The sequence below is a fragment of the Ambystoma mexicanum genome, chromosome 8 (assembly GCF_040938575.1).
Source record: "Ambystoma mexicanum isolate Mex_15411 chromosome 8, UKY_AmexF1_1, whole genome shotgun sequence".
In the NCBI taxonomy this organism is placed as follows: Eukaryota; Metazoa; Chordata; class Amphibia; order Caudata; family Ambystomatidae; genus Ambystoma; species Ambystoma mexicanum.
In genome coordinates this window covers 1,431,524,123-1,431,546,027 of record NC_090929.1, presented here as the reverse complement: position 1 = coordinate 1,431,546,027, position 21,905 = coordinate 1,431,524,123, and the positions used below count along the sequence as shown (strand labels likewise).

Here is a 21,905-nt window from a genome sequence, read left to right as displayed (position 1 = left end):
GAATTACCTTCTGGCTCAAATGAAATTCTGACAGAACCTTCGGAAGAAAAGAAGGACGAACCCCAAGGACAACCCTGTCCTTATGGAACACCGTGAAAGGTGGCTTGGCGGATAGTGCCTGCAACTCACTCTGCGAGCGGAAGTAACCGCAACTAAAAATTCAGTTTTAAAGGTAAACCGTTTCAAAGGACAAGAATGTAAGGGTTCAAACTGAGCACCCATTAGGAATTTCAGAACTAGGTTCAAATCCCATCCTGGTACCTGGAAAGGAGACGGTGGGAACACATTTGTCGGCCCTTTTAGAAACTGATAAATCAAAGGATTCTTAAAATAAGAACACTCCTCAGACGAGCACTTAAATATGGACAGCGCCGCCAGGTAACCTTTAATGGTACCCACTTGCAGGCCCTTGTGGGCTAAAGAAAGCAAAAAAGACAGAACCACAGGAATTTAACACTGAAAAGGATCCACATTCTGTACCCTGCACCAGTCGCAGAACTTTCTCCAACGGCAACGGTAGAGGGATTTTGTTGCTGGCCTTCTGGCCGAGAGCAACACCTCCATCACGTCTTCAGGGAGGTCCCAATCCTTGTACCTCAACCTTTCAGAAACCAAGCATGAACTTTGAGAGACTTGACCTCTGGATGGACAACCCGACCCCCCCTCCCATGAGAACAGATCGTCTCAGTACGGAAGACGGCGTGGAGGGCAGATGGACATGTCGAGAAGGGCCGAGTACCACGCTCTCCTGGCCCATGCCGGAGCAATGAGGATCATTTGGGAACCAAACCTCCGCAGCACTTGCGGAATGATGGTGACTGGAGGAAACTTGTACAGCAGTGGGAAGGACCACTACTACGAACGCGTCTCCTAAGGCTCCTCTTGGTGGAAATTCCCACGAGCAGAATCTTTCGCACTTCTGGTTGACACTGGTGGAGAAGAGATCCACTTGAGGGGTCCCCCAAAGGGCAAAGATCTCCAGGAGAACCTCCTGAGCCAGCTCCCACTCGTGAGAGACCGTGCTCTGCCTGCTCAGAGCATCTGCCGCCACGTTTTCGTCTCAGGCCAGATTAACTGCCGAGATCGAAATTTCCTGCTGGATGGCCCAGAACCAGAGCTGCATCGCGTCTGCACAGCGGGAGAGACCCTGCCCCCCCCCTTTTTGTTGAGGTAGTGCATGGCCACTGTATTGTCCGTCAGAATCGGGACATTCTGCCCCCGCACAGATGGCAGAAAAGCCTTCAGGGCTAGCGCGACGGCCCTCAGCTCCAACAGATTGATATGGAGTCTGGACTCTGACGGAGACCAACGACCGCTGTCAACTCGTTGGCATGAGCTCCCCATCCCGTGAGGGATGCGTCCATCACGATAGTCACCTCCGGCCAGGGTAGCCAAAATGGAGCCCCCCTCTGATTGCCCTCGTCAGCCCACCACAGAAGGTCCTGGGCGACCGAGGACGGCACCTGAACAGGGTCCGACATCCTGCCGGAGGACTGAGACCACTGGAGCTTCAAAGATCTCAGCCGAACCCTGGCCTCTGGCACCAGTAGAATGCAGGATGCCATGAGCCCGAGCAACCTCAAGAACTCTGAACGCCGGGAGTCTCTGGGCATGTTGAAACATGTCCATCTGCAGAATGTGATGAGCCCTCACCTGCGGAGGCGAACACTGCCCCACGGATGTGTTGAGCACGGCTCCGATGTACAGGAGCCGCTGGGTAGGTGTCAAGCGGGACTTCTTTAACTTGAGGGAGCAGCCCAGCCTGTGAAGGGAGTGGCAGGTGACTGACAGATGATTCACGTCTACCGGTTGCTAGGGAGAGCGCGCCCTGATCAACCGGTAGACGTGAATCCCCCTTTCCCGAGATACGCTGCCACCACCACCATTAGCTCAGTGAAGACCCTTGGGGCAGAGGTCAATCCGAACGGCAGGACCCAAAACTGAAAATGCAAGTCGCCAACCGCGAACCTCAGGTGCTTTCTGTGCTTGGGATGAATCGGCACATGAAAGTAAGCATCCTTGAGGTCGAGAGACACCAACCAGTCCAGAAGTTGAAGGGCCTGGAGGACTTGAGAGAGTAACCATCTTGAACTTGCCCTTCCTGAGGAGCTTGTTCAAACCACGCAAGTCCATGATGGGTCTCAATCCCCCGTCTTTTTTCGGGATCAAAAAATATGGGGAATACCATCCCTTGTTCGTCTCTGCTACAGGCACCAGTTCTATGGCGCCTTTCTCCAGCAGGGATTTGATTTCCTGCGCAAGAAGCGGATCCGGACTCTTCAAAGAGAGCATCCCCGGTGGATTATCTTGAGGCCTCTGCCGGAACGGAAGACAGTAGCCGTGGGCTATGATCTCCAGAACCCACACATCTGATGTAATGGCACGCCATTCTACAAGATGCTGCGCCAGCCTTCCCCCAACCGGTGAACCATGGGACGTGGCCTCATGACCTAGCTGAAGCGGCTGCGGCAGTGCCTGAGGGCAAAGAGGCAACTGCCCGAGCGGCTTTGGCACCTCGAGTACCTTGTTTTCAACCTCTGGTACTCCTACGTTGGCCCCTTTGACTGGCAGCTCCCCTCGATCTACCAAGGGAATATTAGTATTGAAAGGAACCTCCCCCCTCCACTGCTGTACCCTAGGATGAAAGGCGGAGGTTGACCTACTGCAGCGTTCAACGACTACGCTGCAGCTTTGGAGGTCTGCAACCTCTCAAGGCTCTCGTCAGCTTTGCTGCCAAAAAGATGGTCACCATCAAAGGGCATGTTGAGAAGCTAGGACTGTACATCAGGAGCAAACCCTGACTTCCGCAACCCTGCTCATCACGGTGCTCGCCGCCATGGACCGGCTGACAGTCTGCCACGTCCAGACCCGACCGAACGGATTCACACATGGCATCCTTGCCACCCTGAACGAGGGCAAGAAAACCATCCCGTTCCTCCCCTTCGGGAATATGTTCAGCCGCCAAAGATACACAATTCCACAGTGTGAGTGAATCTCGCCAAGGCACAAACGGAGTTGGCTGCCTTTAAAGCCATACCCCCAGATGAAAACCCTTTCTTTGCACAACCGTCAAAGCGCTTGTCGTCCCTATCCGGAGGGATGGTAGGGTACGCCGCCTGCTTTGCTGGGGCCATAGCCGCCTGCACCACCAAACTCTCCGGAGTGGGGTGCAAAGACAAGCAGCCGGGGTCGCTACTGTTTGGATGTTTTTTTTTGGTAGTGACTTATTCACTACCGGAAGACTCTCCGGAGCAGTCCAAGCCGCCGCCACCCTTCTTTGTAAGGCCATATGAAATGGCAGCACCGGTTCAGTGGGTGGACCTTGGTCCAAAATATCTGTCAGGTCAACCTGCAGAAAATCCACAGGTGGAGCAGACCACCCCAAGTACTCCGTCACCCTCGACACGAGACAACTGTATGACGATTCAGCGTGTGCGACAGGCTCAGGCCTGCCAAACTCCACCTCCGGAGAGGTGTGCAGACCACTGGCATCATGTAAGGATTGACGCAGGTCTTCCATCTTGCTATGACCCGATAACAGGTCATGAGGAACCTCAGGAGGCACAACCCCCTCCACATCTGAAATGTAATCCAAACGCTGGAATAAATCAAGCCTGGGGGGGATGACCAGAGAAGGGCTCAAAGACAGGTCTCACTGACTTACTGAGGGCCTTCCTCAAAGTTCCCACAGCCCTCCGGGGCACCTCTGGTAAATTCTCCTCAAAAGGCATTGAGGGCGCCGATGGAATTGGCGTTGATGACTTCGAGGCCAGAGCCCCGAGCGTTTTCTTCGTCGGCCTCGGCACCGATGGCGTGGACGACTTCCTCAGAGCTGGAGCCTCGAGAGAGTCCCTTGGCGGACATGGCACCAACGGCGTCAATGCCTTCTTAGAAGGCCGCACAGGCTCAGACGGTCGGGACCTGGCATGGCTATGGCGATCAACCTTGTCCGATCGGGACCTCGACAGCTCCCAATGATTGCGCCGACCGCCCAAACCCGAAGGCGTTTGGGTGGTGGCTCTAGCTCGTTCCTTGCCAGCTTCTCTCGAAGGCGCGGACGGAATGGTGCCCTGCGATTCGAAAATCGCCATCATCTTCTGGCGGAATGCGTTCCATTTTGCCGGCGATGAATGCTTGGTGGGACAAGCTATCCACCATCTGGTGGAGTCCTCTGACAAGGACGGGGAAGGCGACCGGTGACGGCACTTCCGAGAATGCCTAGAAGAGGCAGAGGAATGGCAGGAACCACTCCGAGACCCTCTGGACTTACGCCGATGCGGAGTGTTGCCTCTCGAGTCGTCGGTCGAAAGCCCAGCAGATTTCAACTTACAGGGTTTAGAAAACCTACCTACCGATAATTTCTTCTTCCTCTCCCGCAAGGCCTTTGACGTCAGGGACTGGCAGGCATCGCAGTCGTCGGTGGCGTGGCTTTCGCCCAGGCACCAGAGACAGACGTTGTGCGGGTCTGTAATGGACATTTTGGAACCGCAGTCCCGACACTTTTTGAAGCCCAACTTCAGAAGAGGAAGAAATTTTCACAAATCGCAGTAGAAGAACCGAGCGCGCCGAGATTCCGAAGCGAACACGTTTGCGGAAAAAATGCAACTGAGGCTACGGGCGCTGTGCGTCATATAGAACATCCGGTGACGTCGACCCTTGACAGAGGCCCTCGAGGACAGCGTATCGACGCAGAAAATCTTTACGAGGCAGCACAGCTTTGGTCATTACTGTCAGATGTGGATTACGTCGGAGGACACAATCCCCTCGAACAGCATATATCAAACCACTTTTAAAAAACACAAGTGGCGACGTAGAAAACCTTTCCAACTACAGGCCAATTTCAAACATTCCCTACCCAGCAAAACTCATTGAAACCTACATATACAAACTAACCCAAGAACACACAGAAAAACACCACCTGCTAGACCAAGCTCAAGTTGGTTTCAGACCGGCAAGAGGAACAGAAACAGCACTACTATCCATCTGGGACGACCTAAAAACTAATGCAGACTCAAACACAACCTCAGCCCTTATTCTGCTCGACCTCTCTGCAGCCTTCGACACAGTTAGCCATGACACCCTAACCAAAAGATTAGAAGACATAGGCATAACAGACATGGCGCTACTCTGGATTAAATCATTCCTAGCAGACAGAACAGAAACCGTATGATCAAACCCTTCAAATCCACCCCACGAGTTAACGACTGTGGAGTACCACAAGGATCCTCACCATCACCACTGTACTTCAACATCTACAAGACTCCAGTTATCAGAATCTTCAAAAAATACAACATTACATGCTACAACTATGCAGATGACACTCAAATCTACAAAATGCAAGACACCCAAGCTGATCACGCCACCCTAATTGAGTGTCTAAAAGAAGTCTTCAACTGGATGAATGCCAACAATCTGAAATTCAACCCAGGACAGAAAGAAAACATGATCATATCCAAAAACCAAGAGAACGAAACTGCCATCCTATGGCCAACGGAAATGGGAACCACACCAACCCCATCTAAGGTAGTAAAAAATCTGGGAGTCCTGATGGACAACACCCTAACCTTAGAAACACAAATAAATGCAATCAAGAAATGCTTCATCCTCCTCCACACAGCAAGAAGAGTCCTACCTTTCCCCTCCTTTGCGCACAAAACGGTCACAATCGTCGCCCTTATGTCAAAAATCGACTATGCAAACAGCCTCTATTTCAGAATACCAGAAAACCTCCTGAATAAACTACAACGGATCCAAAATACAGCAGCCAGACTACTCCTCAAACTATCCAGAAGAGACCACATCATTCCTGCCCTAAAAATACTACACTGGCTCCCAGTAAAACATTGCTTCACCTTCAAAACAATGTGCCTACCACACAGGGCAATCAGCGGACAAGGAGCAAAATTCCTACAAAAGAAAATAATCTACAAGCCAACGAGACTCCTCAGGTCAAGCAACGAAATCCGCCTGGAAAAAAAACCATACCTTAAGAAAAAACTTGAGGCGCCTCCATCTCCCACTTAGCCGCAAAAGCCTGGAACAACATCCCAAAAGAAATAAACACCAAAGATCACCTACAATTCAGAAAATTACTAAAAACCTGGCTCTTCAACACCACAGATTCAAACTGAAAAACTGAAACAGAAAGGAAAAGGATGACTAAACTTAAGAGGACACTGACAACACCCAGAACCGACCAGAGAAACTCTTAGCACAACTAGATGGGTAACGCCAAGTCTAATAGAACACAGCAACACCCACAAGGACAGAATCAGCATCCCCAGCCAACAACCTCACCCGCCTCATAATTGCTACCAGGTATCACACTGACATAGAGGTGTTTGAATGTTAGCACTCACCACACTCGAACTAAGTTGTGGACATTAGCATGTATACACTGGCCGTATGAGTGGCAAAGGAAGGCAGGTAAGCTTATGAAGGAAGTTGATGGAAGTGGAAGCCAGGTGTGAAAGGGACTGAGTACCGGACAAGCCCAGATCAGGACAGAGGTGCAGAAATGCTCCCACACCCCATCTGGGGAGATTACGGAAACCCAGCACCCCACTTCGAGACAAATTCCAATTAACCAATCCACTAACAGTTTCCACCCTCTGCATACACCTCTCAAACTCTAAAGCAAACAACCACATGCCTACAGCACAACAAACCGCACAAACTTCACTACACTGCAACAACAAAACACACACACTCGCACAATGGTACACTACGACTACTGGCCACAAACACCCCAGACCCAGCCAACGGACCAGTCGGGCTGAGGCCGCCAACAGCACATCACTGCGCTCTTGCACTTTACCAGCTTCCTCCCACTTACTTATCCCTCCCTTTTCCCCCTCTTTCAGAGCCACCAGGGAACAACTCCGGTGGTGATAGTGCACGGTACAAATATCCTTTAAAATTAACAAGAGACGATTCATGGTGCTAGAGCACAGCATAGAAACACATCAGCTGGAAACGCAGCTTTGCTGAAGTCGCCAGTTCTCATGATGGTAAGAGCAAAACAAGCTCACTATTAATTTGTAATAAAGTCAGCTACAAACCAAAACTTTATTTACAAATGGTAAAATAAATCTCAAACGATAAACAATGCACTGACACAGCCCACTAAATGGAAATGGTAACATTTTGCAAATTTCTTCTCTCATAAAATCTCAAATTCTAAATTAAATTGCCATATGCCATCAATAAATGTTAGTACTTGTTGCAAAGTTAAATGTTTGGGAGCCTTTCTCCCTGCCTGATCTTGAACCTATTCTAGAATGTCCAGTTTTGCTGAAGATACTTTTCCAGCGATAAATGTAAAGGATATTTTTCCAGTCTTTGCACCATTCTTTCTACAGGTGCTTCATCTCTCTGGCTCAGAGGTGTTTCCCTGATGCTTTGAAAACCTAGCATGTGCGCCCCTTGCTAAAAGAAAAAGCCAACTAAATTAAACATCAACTCCTTGTCAGATTATCAGGCAGTCACACTTCACTCGTTTTGTGAAAAATTCTTGGAGAAAGTAGTAGCTTTACAATTAAATGAGTTGATAAAAAACAGAATTTATCAGCACCATTGCAGCCAGGTTTCCGAGCTTGTTACAGTATTGAAACTGCAACACTGCAGATCCTGAATGACATACTAAGTCTTTAGATGAGGGGGGGACCTGTGTATTGGTGTTATTAGATTTGTTTGCGGCATTCGATACAAACATGTTCTTCTGGATGCACCATCTCAAAGAATGAGCATTAAGGTATTAGTGTTGAGGTGGATCCAGTCTTATCTGACAAATAGTCAGCAAATAATTTTAATGGATCAAGATTGCTTAGATCATTGCCCGGCCCATATGGAGTCCCACAGGGGACAGTTTGGTCTCCTGTTCTTTTCAACTTCTACATTGAGCCTCTTAGTGAAATGATATTGAAACAATGTATCCAATCACCAATATGCTGATGACACTCAGCTGTATTTAAAAATATCTTTTATTGGAGATATACAATGGCTGGGTGATTGCATTTTGGATATAGAGAGCTGGATGACCTAAACATTTTTTTAAACAAATACTTCAAAAACAGGTAAAAAATAAAACCTGTTCCATCACTGGCTAAACTCTTTCACAAGGAAAATATTTTAGGAGCCCCAAGGCAATTTGCTTTACGCTAGACTCTTAGCTCTCTAATTCCATAGATACACTGTCCGGTAAAAGCTGCACATTTTCATTTTTTCTTTGCGAGTAGTGAAAACGTATGTTACGATTTCACATTTTCGCTCATTGGTTCAATCATGGGTCCTTTCACAGATCAATTTTGGAAACACAAGGGTCCATCTAACTTCACTTGCCACACTAAGAACTGTTTTTAATGCAGCTGCCCGACTAGTACATGGGCCAAGAAAGTTTGATATTATTTCACCAATTGTGAAGACTTTGCATTGGTTGCCTATTGAAGAGAGGAGATTTGGGGGTGCGTGGGGGTTGTTAGGGCAGTTTTCCTAAAGTCCACATGAGGGAAGAATTTATAAAACTATCCCTTAGCATATTAGGTCCCTAACTCTTAGTATAAGTCTGTACTACCCAAAGGATCTTGGTAGAATGACGGAGCAGTCAAGATCATCATAGGAGGAAGACGTGAGCTGTAGGTAAGTACACTGAACCCAGTAAATAAAATAGTCCAAGGAAACTCTTACACATAGGAATTCTTAATATTTTTCAGAGGTGCTCGCGGGTATAATTGTTACAGCATTGGACTCTAATGGCAGCTTTACCGTATTATCTGTACTACCGCACACTCTCAATGGTTTATGTTAAGATGGATTTCTCAACTCTGGCCTGGTGGGCAGACGTTTAGGAGGCCACCCTAGTTTAGTGAACAGGGGAACCTTCTGGACAAGCTAGATCAATCCCATTATGGGCGCGCGCGCGCACACACACACACACACACACACACAGTAACGAGCCACAGAATACTCAGACAGGTGTATATAAAAAATACATACATTTATTATAAGCCTTATAATCGCACAAATAACCATAGTCACAGAGAACAGTTACCACACAAGAGTATCACCATATAACATATATACAATCACTTAATCTAATGCAAGATGGGGAAAACACTTCCACAACCTGTACCAGAAGGGGGGGTTAACAATTATTGCATTGGGCAGACTTCAGAATCCAAACCCTAACTTAAGCAGTCTAACCCTACGAAGCGGGGAGCCTTGTGCTCAAAAGTACAGCAGTGTGTGAACAACGCGTGGTCGTGCGTAACGAGCGAAAATGGTACCTCTTCAGGGGGCTCTAGCAATTCAGGAAGGGGCTTGAGGTGATGAAGAAAGTCCTAATATTCGAGGAGGGTCTGCCCTTGGAGGCAGAGCAACTTTCGACGTTTGGGAATAGCTATGGAGCGCAGGCTATCCCAGCCAAAATGAGAATCTTCAAGGAATCCTCACGCGTAAAAGTAGAATGGATGTGCCAGGGGCCATCTGTAAGTTGAGCAAGTACTCACCACCCCTTGGCACACTCTGGACCAAACTTCCCCAGTACAGTCAACGTCGCTGGTAGGTTCAAACCCTGCCGTTGCTAGTCGTTTCGGCCCTCAAAGCTGCAGGACAGGACGGTCATCCTTGATGGGACAATAGCCTTTAATCCGCTCACGAAGGGAGGACAAAGAACATTCTGGTGCAAGCAGGTAAGACGGCCACAGCGATCATCACCACAGCATAGACACTGGGGCGCACATGCTCGCAGCGTAGCACACTCCTAATTCACGACCCAGAGGAGCAAGGACTTTGAAAATCGGCAGGAGAGAACTGAGGACCACAGGCTAGCGATTCCCCAAGTTTCGAGTCGCAACTCTAACGGCAGCTCTCATATGCGATATCCCGAGGTACAGCTGATCCCTTCACTGGACGGCCCAGGAACACTTCTGAGAAGGCTCTTTTGGCTGGAAATCAGGAGGTGCAGTAACTAGCGAGCAAGATGGCATAAAGGTGCCCAATTTAAAAGCATATTTTGTGGCGAGCCAGAAGCAATTCATCACAAACTGCCTCTCCGATGAGCAGTCCCAGGACACCTCGATGCTGCAGCCATCATGTTCCCCATTTGATTTGAAAGAGGTGATATGGACAGGAGTACTGCACACCCCGAAATCCCCACTGCTGCTGACGCTGGTTAAGACGATTTGGCACAGGGCTTGTCACTTGTTAGAAAAACAGGCACCGTACTCCCCACAGGTCCCATTAGTGGCACTGAAGGCGGAGGATCCACAACTCAGGCTAAACGTTACAACATTTTGGGAACCCATGGGGGTAGCAACGGTGGGGGACTTAATACGGGAAGGCAGACCAATGGACTTCAGCATACTCACCTTCGAAATAGGCATACACTGAGGACAAAACACATGCTGCACTCACTAGATTAAAGTGAGAAGTGGCCGAAGACAGATGGGGCATGGCAGGAGGATGATCTAATTGAAACACTTCACGATATTTCAGAGGGTGGACATGCAGAGTCTAGAATATATGAGTTACTAATGTCAGAGGGGGTATATGCTGATACAAAATAGGTGTAATTGGGAGGCAGACCTAAAAGAGCAATTATCAGATGCACTCTGGAGTAGAGTACTAGCCTATCACAAAAAGGTGTCTAGAAACGCAAAGCTGCAATTAATACAGCTGTACATAACTCATAGGGCATACCTTACCCCGAAGAAAATTTAGCAAGGCAACAGAACAGACCTGTCCGAAATGCAGATTGATTAATTTGGATCTGGTGTATATGTTTTGGGCTTGTACGAAGATCCAACAATATTGGGTGGAAATAGCGAAAGTCTTAGCGAAGTCAGGTATAACGTTAGACACGAGTACCCCCGGGGCCTGTATGTTCTGCATTTTTGCGTGACCGGACCAGGCTAGACATATCAGTAAGCTGAAAGACCTAGCATACATGCTGGCGAAACGTAGAATAGCAATGGGGTGGAAAGAGACCTGAAGTGAGACTATGGTGGAGTGACCTGCAAAAATGGATGTTGGCAGAAACCTTGGTCTGGCAGGAAGCAGCTCGCCGAAGCTAAGGAGAACAAAACACTGATTTCGACTCCTGGAGAAGCATAGTGCAAGAACAGATTGCCTCAGCGCATAGCAATAACTGAATAGTTATAAGTGTCCTGCACTATCAGTAGATTAAGGTGAACGCATATACCTAAAGTTGTTGTAAGAACAATGCATGTGGAATAGGCTGGGGGGAAGGGACACAGACATAGTTGACTGGACATTTTCATACAATGTATGTAAGAGTCTAAGTTATATATGGTTGTTTAAAAATCAATAAAAAGTGTTAAAAAAAACAAACTTCCAGTGCGTCTCCGCCGGGTCCGTGGCTCCGCTTCGGCTTATGTTTTTTGTAGTTCGGTGTGAACCACAGTAGATTATGCAGAGCCCCTTCTCTTATCCAAAGTTCGAGCTGTGCTTCGATTTGGACAGCCAATGGAAGATCTGCTCTCTTGCATGCACACCACACATGGACCAATCACGGCTGACGGTGGTCTCAGTCATTCAGACACCAGGCATCCTGGAAACAGTAGTGTGGATTGGGACCAGACAGTCCATACCTTCTTCCTGGGTGCTAGCACACGTGGCAGGTGAAAGATGCGGTTTTCGTGGGAGGCTGCATACCCAAATGAAGTCCAGGGTCAGCTCGACCTGAGGGAAGGTTAAGGGACAAGATGGCCAAATGAAAGAACAAAAGACTTTATGGCACAGCCATTTTCAGCACTGGCCACTGTCAGGGACCAAACACGATAAATGTGGTATGATGCAATAGAAAAGTAAAAAAATTGGTAAACTGATGCCAAAAATTCCTTAGAGGGTGTCTAGGGTCATAAAATGAAGACCCCTGTGCGCAGTACAGCAAGGTACTTAGCGCACAGATAAAAAGTTACCAAGAAATGGCAACTAAGTAAAAAAGACTAAGGGAAACAGTTTTCCAGTACTGACAGTCTGAAGGACGTGTCAGTTTCCCCATAACAAATGAGCAAAAGCCCAGGGGAGCACAGCTGAAGGCTGTGCTCCACTGAAAAAAGGCAAGTTAGGTCAGCCAAACAAAAGCTAAACGTTTGGGGGTGAGGGGGTCCATAATATGTAGGCAGATTGCACTTACAGAAATCTTTCCCAACAGTTTACAGATATACAGTAATTGTATTCAGTTAGCAAAACCACACCAGATAAAGTCTTCAGGAAGGAAAAAAGTTTGTTATGCACGCAGCAGCAAACCTCAACAGGGTAGTGACACTTTCCAGCGCTTCCAATGCTTTTAAAATCCAATCCCTAACTATACGAAAAGTCAGTGTAGGAGTGGTGTCAAAGTCCTATGAAGAAGCAGAACAAGCAAAGTTCCTCAGGAGAAGTTCAGTCACTAGAAAAAGATGCTCAGCAATATAACACAGGCTAGGGCAACCCTATGAAGGACCCCCTAAAAGGACACAAGCTGACAAGCCTGGACGAAATGTATGGGTGGACACCCAAACATCTGTTGAAGCACTCCAGTTACACTGGAGCAACTCTTCGGCTTAAGTAAGTTATATCTTTCAGCCTCACAGTACCTTAGGTTAGAAGAAGCAAATTCAGCCGGATTCTCTCCTGTGCAGCAGTGACAGACCTGGTCTTTGGCTTCCTTTGTCTGTTGACGAAAGCAAGGACTCTGAAGGGGATGTCACAGCAGCAGTCGCGAGAGAGGACCCTCAGCAAGGATTTCTTTGGTCTCTGGTTTCAGTCTGCAGTTTTGATACATTTTTATCAGCTCCAAACAAAGGACGGGTACGGCCCGCTCAATCTTCGATTCTGAAGTCCTGCCCTCTGCTGAGGGGACTTGGATGAGTGGGATCGTGCCTGTGGAGGTTCAACTGGAGATCACCAAAGTTCTGGGCAGATTCGTCCATGCCAAGACGTTGCACTGCAAATGGGTCGGTGGTCTCCAGGTATTCAAAGTCTGCAGCTGGAAAGTCACAGCATCTCGGGACACGGCTCCATGTGTACTTCGTCTTGAGGCTAGTTGGTCCCACCAACCAAAGGGAAGGAGTCCTCTTTGGAGCTCCTCTGTCTATTAAAAAAACTGGTTCAGGACAGCAGTGGTCACGTCACAGTTACTGATGGATATACAGGCATCTCTGGTCGTCTTCAGCTTCGGTTCTTCTGTTGCAGTGGTCGACTTGCCTTCTGCCTCAGGAACCGCACAGTTTATTCAATTTTCCCCACTTGCTCTTCTGCAAACACACAGCATTTTACAGAAAGGGGCAGGTGGCTGTCCAATCAGGACAGCCGCCATCCCAGTGGGAACTTGTTCCATTCAGGCACTACAGAAGACAAAGGGCAGGCGAGTGTTAAACTCCTGCTCTACTTCCTGTCCTCGCAGACACACTGGAGCTTAGGCGGGAACACCCAAGGGTTCCAGCCAAAGGCAAAACACACATTCAGACCTCCACCTCCCAGAATGGTAGAAGGGCTAACAAAGAACAACCACAAAAGAAATGTCAACAAAAGAAAAGAGCCACCATGTTAGCACATAGGTGACCCTATTGTGTATAACCAACACTGAATAGAGTCTGCAGCAGAAAATAGCACAACAGTTGGTAGAACACATCCACAGCCATAACTATAGAGTTGTCCATGTGACTAAAAAGACACAGGAGCAGAGAGAACAGGGATACTAGCCCCATAGCGGTCCACATAGGGTGTTGTGTGCTAATCTCTCACAGGATAATGTTTTAGGAGGAACACGAAGTATTAGCAGCAATCATTCAAGGATAGTAAGAGAATCTCAAAGTAGTACCCAAGGGGTCCCCAGCAACGCTGCACATAGGGTGCTGTGTGCTGCAAAATTTAAACACAGATGCCTTAAAAGAGATATGGAGGAAAGCAGACTCCATAGAAAAGCTAAAACGCAGAACAGAGTTCCAAAAGTCAGAGCCCATAAAAATGAATGAGGGGAAAAAGGCTCTCCTCATTCCGGATGGACAGAAAAAGGTCCCGAAGTCCAGCAAACAGTTCTGGGGGTCTCACTAGTAGAGGGTATTAAGCATAACAATGAAATCTCCCTAATAGGGGTGGAGAGAGATGAGCTTCAAAACAACATCTCATACTCTACGCCTGGATTGGTAGAATCCATATTGCTCCATGTGGTAAACTGGACCCTAGCACCAAAAGCAACGTCAGTGTGGGTCAGTTCCTCCAGCAGTCCTTAAAGCTGGAGACCTTTGGTGAAGACATGAGGCAGGCATATTAAATTGCTAGAAGCAGTGGCAGGTTTCTGAAGAAGTGTCCTGAGCGCACACAAAAAAGAAACTGAGGTCACAGGTGCAGATAACTCCATATATAATTTCCATTAAGTCACATGCTGAGTCATGGGTGCCAAGGACAGACATATGGAGCAGATGTGTGCCCCCACGCAGCCGAAAAATATACCCAATTGAGACTGACTGGAGAATATTCTAAGATGAGCAATTTGTGGGACAAAGGAATACATTAAAACATAGGCAAATGAGGGGCACATCATAAAACAACCTCAGAGCTAGTGGAATACAAAAGCATGCCAAAGACAAGATGACATTCAAAGTGTGTTAGTGTGCTTTGAATATGGCCATGCTCCCGGGCTGACTTGTGTGAAACTCGCATGTGACCAGTATGGGTCCTAGCAGGGGAGGCTACACCCATCATATGGTTAGGCTAAGTGGGTTAAAGAAAACACCCATTAGGTGCAGTGCTACAAAGCATGTGTTATATAAAAGACAAAATTATTAAAAGCATGGTCCAATTAACTTGGGCAATTTTTGGCACAAGTAAAGATTTTAAATGTTGATAGACAGGCAGCGCCTGTTTCCCATTAGCCATTAGCACATTGAAGTCGTTATTGACCTCTCAACCAATCAGACTGTTCAGAGTGCATTCAAGAATTACTTGAATTGACTGCATTCTGAACATTCAAACTTTGAAATCAGATATGGAAAAAGCAATGCAATTTCCATGCAAGTAATCTTTCAACACAACCCTCTCTGGGAAGACATTTATTTGCCGCCACATCCTGCCAAATCCTATTTAACACATCAGACAAAAACTTAATATGCTTTCACTTACTATAGATCAACCATTTACTTTTAAATGATGCTTAAATACTTGATTTATGAAGACAACCTTATTACCTAAACATTACAAGCACACATTACTTTGCTCAACGTTGGGAAACATTTTCTTTTCGCAACTTTACGTCCATAGTTTCCTATGCAACCCCATTCTTTTTGGTCAGTTTTTTTATCCTGTCCTAGCTGTTTGAAGGGACGTGAACCTTCAGCTTCACTTCTCTCCCCTTTTGCTCACATATTAGGGGAACTGATCGTTTCCTATGGACCATCAGTACCGGGTAACTTTGGTTTCCTTTTGAATTCTTGTATTTTTACAATTGCACACAGCACAATAGAGTGCAGTGGGGATATGTTTGCACCACCCCAGCTTTTTACACATGGGATTTTTGATTATTTTTATTTGTGCCTAAAGACAAGCTGGTGGCAGCAATTACTCTTCTAACAGTTTTGCATTATTTTTGGTGTGCACATTCAGGTTTACCGCATCGGGCTACTAAACGTGACTAGCGCCCTAAAATGGGCGTGCCACGAAACCTTCGTTGTTCTTTGTTCATGTTGGGAGTTTGGCCTTCTTCCAGCCCTTGGGTTAGGAAAGTCCTTATATTGTTGGGGCTCCCACTACAGTGGACTCCCCCTACCGTCTACAATAGTGGTGCCAGAAAGTCTGCTACTGGGCGTTGGGGAAGATTTCTCTTCAGGCAACTTTACCTCTATATTCTATGGACCCGCCCAAACATTTTGCTTTTGTTTTTGAACCGGTCCTGACTTTTAATTGGGAAGTGAAGTCTTTAGCTTCACACCCATAGCCATTTGGTAATTTTGTCAAGGGGGAACTGATCAGTCCTTCAGACTATCAGTACTGGGAGAGGTTTCCCCTTTTGTCTTAACTTTTTACCTGTTTGGGGAGCTTTTTAACAGTGCACAAAGCATCTTACAATCCAGTGCAGTGGGGATACTTTAGTATCATCCTAGTCTTTTACACTGGGGATTTTTGGTTACTTTTGTATGTGCCTAAAGACAAGCTGGTGGCAGCAGATATAATGTAAGCATTCCTGCATTATTTTTATTGTGCACATTCACATTTATCATGTCTGGCTACTAAACATGGCTAATACCCTAAAACGGCTGTGCCACAAGATTTTTTTGCTTGTCCTTTAGCCACATTGTTGTTTGGCCTTCTTCCTTCCTTCTCCGGACAGTTAATCCCATATATCGTCATGCATTCGTCCAGGAAAGCTGCTACTCTCGTGATTCCCCCCCCACCTGCGCTGTTCCTTCATTGGCCCCGCCATTGCGCTGTCCCTTCATTGCCCCCCCCCACACTGGGCTGTCCCTCCATGACCCCCCCCCCCCCCACTGGGCTGTCCCTCATGACCCCCTCCTCCGGGTGGTCGCTCCTCCCCCTTGTACTGATGCTCCGCATGATGCCTCTGCCCATTTGCGCAGTCAAATGTACAATGCTCCTGTGTACAGTTGATGGACTACCTTAATCTATTTGATTTTTTATTCTCCATCGTGTTGCCATTTATTTCTTACCACCACAATGCCCGTCCACCCAACACTGCACCCAAATATCGGTGCTGCCCTTCACTCCCTCCCATGCTGTAATTTCTTCATCTCTGTACCATCATTCCTTCCCTCCATGCTAAATGTAAAATGCAGTTAACTACAAAGCCCAAAATTATTGGCATTGCCAATGCTTCTTATAATTTATTTTCTAACTTTAATTATTGGAGTTCTGTGCGTCTCACTGAACCAATAAACCACCTCCACATACTCCTGAGTCTAGGTCTTACTGCTCAGTCACCTACCTTGACAGAGTTTGGCTAGAATGTAGTGTATTCCCCCCCCCCCTCCCGTTTACTATAACGGGTTGGCCTCTCAGAATCTTCCCACAGGGTTGATTCTGAAAATCCATCTTGAAAATGGACGCATAAGTGTACGCTAAAAGTACACCTCACCCGTAAAGAAAACCTTACCTATAACTCTCTGTGCCGCATTGGAGTCAAGGAAGTTCAAGGGCTCATCATCTTCACCCTCCTTCAGCCAAGCTTGGCTTTTTAATTTTGGTTGCTTTTTCTGTTCCTTCCCTTGTCTCTCATCTTCCTCAGAGTCCGACTCTGCTAAAATATCCTCAATACTAGAGCAGAACATTGGAACAAAGACAAGAAACCAAAAATCACATATCACATAAATGTTAAAACTTAATGACCACCACACCATTGCAAGCCTATGAAACTAAGTGCATACATTAGATGTATATCAAGCAGCAACATCAATCCAATAGCAAGCAGTACAGGCCACACGCCACACGCCACTTTACAATAACAAATACTTGCGAACATTTCAGTGGAGAGAGAAGCAAGTACCAGCATGTAAACAGTACCTTTCCGATGGAACAAGTTACTTACCTGTAACTGTTCTCCAGCATGGGTCTGGCATGGATTCACATGCTCATGAATATTCCCCATCGTCAGGCTGGGAACACTCGGTAAAGAAAAAAAAATCAGTATTAGTTTCGTTTCTGATCTCTCTTTCTTAGTAGTAACCAATCACTGATCTCTGGGTCATACTGCCCCCAGACAATGACTGCCCTCTACCCAAGCCCCTCCCCTGGCAGCCATCCTCAGATTTGGTAGCACGTAAAGTGGCAGTATGACCAAGTGAAAAGCCGCAGAGGAGAAGGAGGGAGGGTTCACATGTGAATCCATGCCAGACCCATGCTGGAGAACAACAGTTACAGGTAAGTAACTTGTTCCTTCTCCAGCATGGGGTCTGGCATGGATTCACATGCTCATGAATATAAGAATACATAGCAGTATACACATGCACAATCACGGGAGGTGGCAACAGACTCAACATTAAGCAATACAACAACTCAACACTAAGCATCTCTTACCTCCTCACCAGGCTCACCTTTAAGCGAACAGGTTGCGCAGCACTGCTTGGCCAACCCTGGACTCCTCCCTGGAGTCCTGATCGACGCAGTAGAATCTTGTGAAGGTGTGCGTCGACCTCCACGTAGCAGCCCTGCAGATGTCCAGCAGGGGCACACCAGACAGGAGCGCCGTGATAGCAGCGATCGCTCTGGTCGAATGGGCTATCTGACGGCCGGGCAGCGGCCGGTTTGCCAACCGGTGACAGTGCATGATGCAGCCGGAGAGCCATCTGGAAATGGAAGCCTTCGAGAGCGCCTTACCTTGATTCACAGGTCCAAATTTCACAAACAGCTGTGACGTCTTACGAAAACTCTTCGTGCGGTCCACCTAGAACTTCAGCGCTCTAGCCACATCCAGCGAGTGCAAAGTCCTCTCGGCCGGAGACGAAGGCGACGGGAAGAAAACTGGCAACACCAAGGGCTCGTTGAGGTGGAAGTCCGACGGCACCTTGGGCATGAATGAGGGGTGCGCCCTCAGCACCACCCTCGTGTCGTGAAAAGTCAAGTATGGAGGCTTGCAACATAGGGCCTGGATCTCTCCCAATCGTTGTGCAGAGGTGATGGCCACAAGAAATGCTGTCTTCCACGACAGGAACTTCAACGGCGCCGAGTGCATAGGCTCGAATGGGGCCCCCCCATGAGCCTGGTCAGCACCACGTTGAGTTCCCACGCCGGGGCAGGGGCCTTCACCGGCGGGAACATCGGAATAGTCCCTTCATAAATTCCTTCACCAGGCGATGAGACCATAAGGACGCCCGTCCTGTAGTTCTGATGTATCGGGAAATGGCAGCCAGATGTATTTTGATGGAGGTGCGAGCCGGTACAGCTTTGGCCAGCGACAGTAGGTACGGCAATACTTGAGGGGCCGTAATCCGCAGAGGGTTAATCTTCTGTGCACGGCACCAGACACAGAACCTCTTCCCCTTATGTCCATAACATTTGACAGTTGAGGACGCCCTGGCTTTTGCAAGAACCTCTCTGCAGTCAGCCGGGATATTGTATCCTCCAAACTCTAGTGCTGCAGGAGCAAAGCCTGCAAGTTCAGCGACACCGGGTCGTTATGGAGAATGGCGCCTCCTTCTCTTGAGAGAAGATCCGCGTCCGTTGCCAGCTTGATAGGTGGGGACGCTGACCAGTCCAGAAGGTCTGGGAACCAGATCTGTCTCGGCCACACCGGTGCGACGAGGATCATCCTGCACCTGGACCTCTTGAGCTGGTTGATGAGACGGAGCAGCAACGGCGTCGGGGGGGGGGGGGGGGAAACGCGTACAGGAACAGGCCGTCCCAAGGGAACGAGAAAGCATCGCCCATGCTCCTCGGCTGGGCGAACCTGCTGGCGAACCTCTGGCACTTGGAGTTCGTCGCTGTCGCAAACAGGTTAATCTGGGGTTTGCCCCATCGTAGAGTCGATCCACCTGGTCCTGGCGTAGTTCCCACTCGTGGCACGAGCGCAGCTCCCTGCTGAGTGAGTCGGCGATGGTGTTTTTTATTCCTGCCAGGTGGAAGGGAACCAGAAACATCCCCTGGGCGACAGCCCAGTGCCACAGATCCTGGGCCTCCTTGGACAGGGCTGGGGATCTGGTGCCTCCATGCTTCCTGATGTAGAACATCGTGGTGGTGTTGTCGGTGAAGATCCTCACCACTTTGCCCTTGAGGGATGGAAGGAACGATTTGAGCACCCAGAACACAGCTCATACTCCAGGATGTTGATGTGAAGAGACCTCTCCTCCGGGAGCCAGAGGCCTCTTACGTGGAGATCTCCGGTGTGGGCCCCCCCATCCCTCCAGGGAGGCGTCCGTCGTTACCGTCTACTGATACGCCAGGGCCTGAAAGTCCATGCCTGCCGAGAGGTGCGCACGGGCACCCCACCATAGAATCGCCCGACGGAACTCGAGCGGGATCCTGTCTTCGAAGCAGCCCGCCGCTTGAATCCAGCAGGCGTCGAGGAACTCCTGTAGCGGACGCATCCGAAGTCTGCAAAGGGGCACAAGGTAAATGCACGAGGACATCATCCCGAGGAGGGACTTGATGGACCTCACTCTGGCCACCTCCGTGGCTAACAGGCGCTGCACCCTGCCCAAAATGGCCTTCGTCCTTTCTTCCGACGGAGATGCCAATCGCCTCACTGTATCGAGCTTCGCTCCCAGAAAGAGTGCCACCTGCGACAGGGCCAGATGGGATTTGGGGTAGGTGATGGCGAATCCCAGCTCCGTGAGCAGGCGGACGGTCCTCGCTGTGTGTTGGACGGCAAGTTCTCTAGGTAGGGGTAGACGTGGATTCCTTTGCAGGTGCAGCCACGCCGCCACGGGTGCGAGGCACTTGGTGAACAACCGGGGTGCCAACTTTAATCCGAACGGCAGAGCTCTGCATTGGTAGTGACGCCCCTGGACTACGAATTTGAGGAACTTTGTGACTTTTTAGAATGGGGATGTGGAAGTAAGCATCCTCCAGTTAAGTTTGGGGGATCAGCTATACAGCAATGCCCCAGGTGTGGGGAGGTGAACGCGGGACTGCTACACATGTTTTGGGCTTGCCCAGAGGTGGAACGAGGTCAAGACGAAACTGGCTGGCGGGGGGTGGTGCTTGATGTGGAATCGGCCTGGTCATGCTTGCTTGGACTATTCCCTAGACCCCGGCATTTGAAACACATAAGCAAGATGAAGGACCCATCTATGTCTTGGCCAAACGTAGAATCGCCATGGGCTGGAAGGCGGCCCACAGACCTAGGGTGGAGTTATGGTGGACAGACCTCTTGAGGTGGGCGGAAGCTGAATCAGTAGTCTGGTTTGAAGCGGTCACCAGGGGGGGCGAAGAAGAAGTAGGGCCCTTGCTGGCCTGGCGGCAATTGGTGGCCTCGTTGGCAAACCCTCACCAGGGTGACAACGAAACAGAGGACCCAGTTGATGGCTGTCTAGGTAGTGTGCCACCCAGCGATGTTCCCGTAAACGATATGTGAGAACCGGCTCTAGTTTAAAGGGGGAGGGGGCAGTTGGGGAGTTTGAAAATGTGTTGAAATATGATGCTTTCTATGTTTTGAAACAGTTGTAGTGTGTTTGTTTGACCTTAAAAAATAGATTGCAAATAAAAAGCATCCTCCAGGTCCAGTGACGATAGGAAGTCGCCCTCCTCCAGCTGTCCCAGCACTTGCTGGAGGGTGACCATCCTGAATTTCTGTACCTTGATATACTTGTTCAACCGACGCAGGTCCAGGATGGGGCGCCAACCGCCTGTCTTCTTTGGGACGAGGAAGTATCTTGAGTATACTCCGGAGCCCCGGAGCCTCTTGGGGACGAGCTCGATGCCTCCCTTCCTGAGCATCGCCCTTACCTCCAACAGCAGTTGGGGGACGAGATTCTCCTTCCTGGCCACGGGAGGAATGCAAGGACACTTCTTTTGAAATTCCAGCGAGTGTCCGCGGGCCAGGGCGTCCAGCACCCAACGGTCGGTGGAGATGGACTCCCACACGCTGACGAACTTCGTCAGCCGGCCTCCCACCGCGGTGCTTCGGTGGGGGCCCGACGCAACGGCCGGTTCAGTCCTGCATGGAGGAGGCCTTGCCCCCTCCTTGCCGACGGCAGCGAGATGCTCCTTGCTTGCCGCGGCCTCTGTAGGCCTCCTGGGACGAGGAGCGGGCTGCCTTGCGGTAAGTAGAAGAGCTGCCGCTGGATCCTTTGGAGGCTCCCTGTCTGCCTCCAGACCTCCGAAAGGGCCGCCCGTTGCTGAAGGACTCCTAGGGCTCTGGCTGTTTCCGTGTCTGTATTGATGGCCTGGAGGGACTCATCCACCGTCTTTCCAAACAGGTTGTTGTCGTCGAACGGCATGTCCAAAACTCTGGT

General features: G+C 49.0%; 1 protein-coding gene across 1 annotated transcript in view; it reads right to left on the bottom strand.

Moving 5' to 3' along the window:
- RRP12 (ribosomal RNA processing 12 homolog) overlaps positions 1-21,905 on the bottom strand; it is a 1,372,062-nt gene that overhangs the window by 346,757 nt on the left and 1,003,400 nt on the right. Inside the window, exon 28 of the mRNA XM_069611582.1 lies at positions 17,111-17,271. Coding sequence (XP_069467683.1) covers positions 17,111-17,271 — 161 coding nt within the window. The remainder of the gene's footprint in view (positions 1-17,110; positions 17,272-21,905) is intronic.